Genomic DNA, 7,697 nt, shown 5'->3' with positions numbered 1-7,697 from the left:
ATCTCACTGAGTGGGTGTGTGTCCATCCTCCCCCCTCTCTCTATGATAGCGATCCTTGCCCCATGGTGTTTGAGATTGGTTTTGAGTGTTTGGCAGGTTAAATTTAGCCTATTGATGTAAGCTGCATTCCAGTCACAACAGACCCAGAGACACACTCACAGTTTGGCTTTAGTGTCCAGGAGTGTGAAGATCAGGGAAGATCAAACTACCTACTGTAGGTTGACCCCTGAGCCTCCGTGTCTCCTCTTCAAGGATACAGGACGACCATCACAGGTATGGACAAGCCTTATCAAGCTTATTTTGTGAATATGTGATGTATTTTTAATTATGCTCTAATAACGTTAACACAGCACTTCTTTTAAAATTTAAAAACAATTAAATTTGACACCATCTAACATTTATGTTTTCTAAATGGCTGCATGTGTGTTTAGGAGTTTATCAGAGCATTGGATATATTTTTGCATTGAGAATCCCATTGATCGTCTTTCTTTTTACTTTTAACATTTTTTTTAATACAGTTCTTCCAAAGTCAACGGCATAGGGCACAGCAGAGTTATTCAACATTTCAGAGTTTCTAAAAAGCATTTTTAGAGCTGTACCATCTTTGATCTCATTCTGAATTTAGCAACAAAGTAAACCTAAAAATACACAAAACACCAGCTACAGAGAAAAATATTTTTGGTCTCATGCTTGAGCAGTTTTATTTGGCTCTGCAGGACAATGATTGTGTCCAGCTACGCATGCAAACTTAGGACACATATTCATCCTTGACCTTTACGCAACATTAAAAGCGATGCCACTAATGTTAGCTCACATACTGAAAAACTGGTGCAGTGACCACCAGAGATTTAAGAATTGCGTGTATGGCACTAATGCATGTACAATGGAGCTTTATAGGTTATGCAATATGCTGCAATCTTTAAATGTGGCACCTTCAGAGTTTATTATAAAATGACATGAGCAGTATACTGTTCAAATCATCGATATGCAAACAGCAAATGGGACACAGACGTTAGAGACTCAAAAACTATACATGTCTCATGTCTGTGAATTTTATTATGTACCAAAACAGGAACAGAACGAACACTGAATGAATATATTTTGAGTTTTATTTAGAGATCTTTAAATACTCTCCATTTCATACATGGCCTTATATTTATAAACTCATCAACCTATGAGCAGAAAATAAAACTTTATGATTCTGGCAGAACAACTACATCCTGTGTCCTGTATGTGTTTCCAGTCCTCCTGAGTTCTTCTCATCTCGCCAAAGCCACAATGTCACAATTCTGTACAATGCCTGCTGGAGAGAGGAAGAAGTGTGCCACAGCTATATGCCGAGAGGTCCAGGGTACCAGCGGTATGATATTAGAGCTGAGGCTCGGCAGACAAAAACACAAGAGAAAATTCGTTGTTATCAGAGTTCAAAATGTCAAGGCTGCTCTCCAGCGACTACCATAAATCAGCTAATGGGATGATTTATACCTATGGTGGCTATGTTTTTGTCATTTCCAAAGGTCTATTTTTGGGTGGGTGTCAGGGAGGGAGGTTGTGAGGGCCAACTGCTGCTTGGGAAACGTGAAGGTCTGTGACAGCTGGGGTACATTCTGTCTGTACACGTGGATAACGGAGCATCACGTACAGCCAAAACTATTGTACAAGTACAAGTACAATGGGGACAATTTGTTTTCCATGGCAGAGCTCACAGAATTGAAATTATACATTTTGTGACTCATATAATGCTATCTTATGAGCTTGCCTAAACCTAGCCAGGCCGATAAACTGACATTACGTTGTGTATATTTATACTTACTGTCCCACATTTTCACCTTTAAAACCAGTGCTGCAATGATCTCCTGGACGGGTTTATGGGAAAACAAGCCAGTGGCCACTGTTAATCCCATCCATTCCTACTTTAGTACACAAATGTCTGCAGGAATATGCATCTAACATAGATACAAACTAATATTGTTATTTATGTACTCATGAATGTAGTTTTTATTGTGGCATTGACATAAACCAGGAACCTTTGCCTGCACTCTCTCATTTATAGCAAAACATCAGTTATCAGTGAAAATTAAAATTCAAAGTTAAAACTTAAAGTACATACAGTAAAATACTGGAATATCAAAAAAAATATTGCCTCATCACTATTATGCAAAATGTAATGAATACATTAAACTACATAACAGACTGCTTTTTCCCCATCTTTTCAACTTTGTTGTTGGGCAGGTTACGTTATGGACCTTGGAAAGAAGCTCAGCACTCCTAAAGACATAATGTTGGAGGAGTTATCTCTGCTTTCCAACAGAGGTTCTCGGCTTTTCAAAATGCGCCAGAGAAGATCTGACAAATACACGTTTGAAAGTATTCAAAACGAAGCAAATGCGCTGCTCAGTGTAAGTCGACTTGTTTGTTTTACTTACTTTTTATTCATTATCTCTCTCTGAAGTTCCAGGATTTGGTTTAAAGAAAATCTGTAAAGGTGCCTGCACACATTTATCAGGATATTTGCTCTTAACAAAGAGTGTGGTAAGACATGGATGATAACAGAGACATGTGCCTCGTGCCTTTTACATCCTGCGGGCAAGTCTTCTGAGAGGCTGCTCAGGCACTTTGCTGTTAATGTGCGTGACACAAAAAGCAGCAATAGATGTTAGCAGTTCAACATGTAGCTACACAACTGATATTTTAACCCAATGATGCACTTTATTCTGTTTTGCAGAATGATATTTTGAACATGAATACACACTCTGTGGAAATAAAAGTGGAGCCGCCAGCCAATGGAAACATTGCTAATGCTGAAAAAAAAGATTCAGGTAATTATGCAGCTTAGTAAGTCAGGCTGTTCTTGTTTTATCCAACAGTGAATTAAATGAGGATCTAAATATGGTAATGCAAAAATAAATAAATAAATAAAACAATCATAATCAAAGATGTAGTTTTAAGATGGATTACTCTGTTTTACATTTGCTCCTCTGTACATGAGTCTGAAATTCAGCCGATAAGACTGCACAGTCAAATAAAAGCTACTGATTATGTAATGATGTCATAATAATAACAACTGCTATCATAGATTCATAACAGCTGGTCTTATCTTATGGCAACCGATTTCCAGAACAGGACAACAGCTTTATGGGCAGCTTTAAAAGCGTTATTTAATTGTATTATTTTGACAGCAGAGTCCTGTGCCTCTTCTAAAAACCCTTGAGCACAATATCATCTCACGTCGACACATTACATGATGAGCACACGCTTCAACTATGTGCTATTTTTAAGGCCTCAGATCATATTGATGGACAACTCAGTGTGCCTGTGTTAAGTGTTGTCTAAGCGCAGTATCTATTCATAAGCCTGTCCACTCTAAAACATAATGGCTCAAGAAAACAGCTCAGAGTTAACACGTAAAAGCAAAGCAGGCTGACGGATCATTCTGTTCAAACAATAACCCAGATTATGATCGCCCTTGACTGATTCTGGTTTCCTCCTTCACAGTAACGACTACTGAGAAGTTAAATCCCACAGCTACACACAAGTCATATCACTCCCCATGGGAGGAGGCCCTGCTCCGTGACCCTGACCTCGCTGAAACTCTCAAACTAAAAATGCCAGCAGCAGACCCACGGTCAGAGCTTCCTGAATACAAATGCTTCAACCGGTGAGAAAACTACGAGTCTGTTTTAATGAATTAGAGCTGAGCACAACAAAGACTGACAGTCATAAACTGATCTTAATTACAGGGTTGCCACTCCATTTGGTGGATTTGAGAAAGTTTCCAGAGGAATCACATTTAAACTACCTGAAGTGGACCTGAACCCCCCCAGATACCCAGAGCTCCAGGATGCGGGGTTGAAGAGACCCACCTTCAACAGGACAGCCCAAGGATGGATATCTGAGGGCACCCATCTGATTATACCCACTATTACCCTGGAGCCCATCTCAGTGCCAGAGTCTGATGACCTGTAGATGATTTTATGCAAAATGATGCCAGCTTGGTGCTGCCTGTGACAAGAAAACAGCCAATTAGTAACACTAATTTTTTTTTAAGAGATTTTAATGGACAGAGAGGGTTTCATGTGTTTGACACCCTTTAAACTAGAATGTTTACTGCCTTTGAAGACATGTGTCAAAGAAAACAATGTAAATAGTAAATGGAATGTACCCCTATGTGTTCTGGAGTCTCTAGAGATACTGAAGTATATCTGCAAATTACAAAGATTGTGAAAAATGAATGAAGTGATGAATATAAATTGTAAATAAAAATATATATATATTTATTGGTGGTGCAAGAAAAAAATGGCCATGCAACAAGTTATTTAGGTAATATTCATAATTCTTCTTGTTAGGTACACCTGTTCATTTGTTTTTTAACACAAATATCTAAATAGCCAATCACATGGCAGCGACTCTGCACACATGAGCATATAGACATGGTGAAGACGACCTGGTGAAGTTCAAACTGAGCAACAGAACGGGGAAGAGAGGTGACTTTGAACGTGACATGGTTATTGGTGCCATATGAGCTGGTCTGAGTATTTCAGAAACTGCCGATCTACTGAGATTTTCCCACACAACCATCTCTAGAGTTCACAGCGAACTGTCCAGAAATGAGAAGATATCCATCAGTTCTCTGGGAAAAATAACTTGTTGATGCCAGAGGTCAAGGGAGAATGGGCAGACTGCTTCAAGATGATAGGAAGCAACGATAACTCAAATAGTCACAAGTTGTCTGCTTCCACATGTGAATGGTAGGGTCAGAATTTGGTGTGAACACTATGAGGACCAGGGTTAGGATCAGGATGGTAATGGTGGGGGATTTGTTGTCATACTTTGGGTTCCTTAGTATCAGTTGAGCATTGTTTAAAGGCCAGAGTGAGTGTAAATTTAGATTTGTAAAAAAGAAAAAAAATCCACTAGGGAAACAATTATAAATCAACATTTATAAATAAACTGAGGTCTAAACTAAATTCATCCAAAAATTTCATCCAAAAAAAAGTACTGAGTGTATGTATAAAAATATTTAAGCTGTTCCCATATTTTTTCTGTGAATGTAACTATTGTATAAAAGTTACACTGTTCTTCTCTCTTACACACACACACACACACACACACACACACACACACACACACACACACACACACACACACACACACACAGAGTTATTTCTACCGTGCCTGAAGGGAAAAAACCAAAACCACTAAAGGAAAAAATGTAATTGTTGTGTTTTATTGTTTCTCATCATAGAAAGTAGAGACAGAAGTTGTAACAGCATCGTTACATATACTGTACAAATACATATAGTAATACAATGAATCACTGTACAGGTGTTTGATACTGAGCTGAAGAATCAGACATGTGCCATTATTCCTTATATTATATAATACTTATATAATTATATAATACTTAATTATAAAATATTCCTTATATTATATAATATCATTGTGTGCTATTAATTAATTTCAAAGTGGAAAAGAAACAGAAACAAGCGGTGTCTTCCAGACAGCTGCAAAATATATGGAAGAGAGCGAGGTGAGAAAACAAGAAGAAACGTCACACAAGATTTCTCTAAAATCTCAGAACTCAAGAGAAGGTCGAATAGTGTCTGCAGAATGATGTGCGAGCAGTTCATCACATCAGAAGCTTTTACTTACAGTGCTTAACAAATTTATCAGACCACTTCTTATAAAAAACAAGAAAATACAAATATTTTAGAAATCTATCAAAAACTTGTTTACAACTAAAAAATTGTGATTTCACATTTTCATGTCACTGGATTTTCATGAGAGCTCACACATTAATCAAAGATAACATTCAACCACTAAAATGTTTCTGTCCAGAAATGCAAGCAAATAACTGTGATTTGGCATCTTAATAACATAAGAAAAAAAGGGCTTTATATTATTATTTTTTCTTTTCTTTTGTAAAACAATTACATTGAAAATTAATGGATAACAACAGTAATTATTAAGAGACATAAAAATGTTTTTGGTAATTAGATTGGATGGTGGTCTAATGAATGTGTTAAAGCAAGTTTAGAAGTCTTGTTTCATTCCTGAAATGACACACGCTGTGCATGTTTTGTGTTTTAAATAAAAGTGATGTTTTGTTTTCATGGTTGAGCATGTATGTACATGTACAAACAAAACAAAAAGTGTTACACACGTGTAAGCATGCGTGACATTGATTATAAATTATAAATCTGGTCCAGCTGACCGGCCTTTATGTTTCTCAAAACCTGACTGTCACGGGAAAAAACTACAAGTATTGCAAAAACGCAACTCCCTCTAATAACCACTCATTGTGGTGGCAATGCTCCAGAGTTAAGAGCTGCAGGAAGGCTGGGTTATAACACCACATGCAGAAAACAGGAAAAGAAAGGAAAATAGGTTCATCCAACTCCAAAAATAACCTTAAGAACATTTAAGATGTGTTTGACAGCACATCTGAGCCGAAATCAGCAAACTAACATTCAGCAGGATAAATTTGAAGCCTATGTTGTTGGTTTTTATAAATAACACCTTTTCATGTCTCCCACGGGAGGTTTCAGTGCTAATGCTGGAAAAGACTAACAGCAGAATTTATTTCACTGGAAGAATACACATAATATCTTAAAGGTATTCTCAGATAAGATTGCACAACTCTATCTATATATCTGTTTAGGAGTATGGAGCTAAATATATTCAGGATCACGTGTAAATAGTAGTAATGCCTGATTTGCGTCACAGCATCCAGGGTCAAACTTGAAGGTGTCGATTCTTACAGTGAGTGTTACAGTGAGTCACTGGGATAGTTCTGCGTGTGACTGCCAGCCACAGGACAAAGTGCCTGTTTAATATTCCTGAACAGATTTCATTCTTGGACTCAGGATCAACAAGGACTCCTCAGTGTAACAGCTCATAAACAGTGATTTACTTGTTTTTTCACAGGCTGGCACCACATGCTGTGGATACACAAGCGCACACACACAAACATGTATACACTCACATACACAAATGTAAATATTCAAAGTAGGAAAACAGCATGAGCACTTGGCAAGATTTTAAGTCAGTTTTTTTCTCCTTTAGTTTGCTTTACGGTTAAGCGCCAAAACTTTCTCCTGTGCAGGAAAGATGCACTGTAACCTATGTGGGAAAGACACAACCAATTAGTGGCACTTTTGCTGACTCCAGCTTACATGCACCATCAGTCTCTTTGAGTCTTCCTGTGTACACTTATAACCTGCTCAGCTGGGCAGTTTTTCCCCTGCTAGGCCCTCCATCTGCCCGGATTTTTTTTAGCGACTGCATGTGCTGTTTACTGCAGCATTACACTCACACAGATAGAGACTGTGGGTTTAAAATTTCTCCAAAGCCTCTTGACAAAATGTTCAATATTGGGCGCAGTTTTCTCCCCTAGCTTATATTTTATAAGAACGGGCACGGAGCCCTTTATCTGGCGTTGCTTGAAAAGACACTTGTGGAATATTTACGCATTTGGGATTTCACTTGGACTCCAAACAAAGACATAAAACGCAGCAAAGACATGCTACTCTTTTTTTTTTAAATTTATTTGAATGAGAGCCTGTGCTGCACAGCGCAGGCAGGGGTTAGTCCCCACAGTGCTGCATGATTATGAAACCAGTGCAGTCATGTGATGTCTTCTCTCATCATCATCATGACAAGTTGGAAGTCTGACCTTCCGCCAGCACACAGTTTGC

At 38.1% G+C, this 7,697-nt stretch overlaps 2 protein-coding genes across 3 annotated transcripts in view; one reads left to right on the top strand and one right to left on the bottom strand.

Annotated features, from left to right (window-relative positions):
• Window positions 1-7,697, bottom strand: part of gucy1a1 (guanylate cyclase 1 soluble subunit alpha 1) — a 250,801-nt gene that overhangs the window by 175,093 nt on the left and 68,011 nt on the right. The gene's annotated exons all lie outside the window — the stretch shown is intronic.
• Window positions 41-4,277, top strand: myoz2b (myozenin 2b). Of its 2 annotated transcripts, XM_012918666.3 has the most exons (6): window positions 42-273; window positions 1,244-1,360; window positions 2,233-2,399; window positions 2,726-2,819; window positions 3,496-3,658; window positions 3,741-4,277. In XM_012918666.3, the coding sequence occupies exons 2-6, from the start codon at window positions 1,279-1,281 to the stop codon at window positions 3,964-3,966; spliced, it is 732 nt and encodes a 243-aa protein (XP_012774120.1). In that variant the 5' UTR covers window positions 42-273; window positions 1,244-1,278; the 3' UTR covers window positions 3,967-4,277. The 2 variants fall into 2 exon arrangements, with proteins under 2 accessions (XP_012774121.1, XP_012774120.1); XM_012918667.2 differs by lacking the exon at window positions 1,244-1,360 and having other exon boundaries at window positions 41-273.

Source organism: Maylandia zebra, linkage group LG6 (assembly GCF_041146795.1).
Source record: "Maylandia zebra isolate NMK-2024a linkage group LG6, Mzebra_GT3a, whole genome shotgun sequence".
Classification (NCBI taxonomy): domain Eukaryota; kingdom Metazoa; phylum Chordata; class Actinopteri; order Cichliformes; family Cichlidae; genus Maylandia; species Maylandia zebra.
The sequence above is the reverse complement of the archived record's forward strand: the minus strand, read 5'-3'. Positions and strand labels throughout refer to the sequence as shown.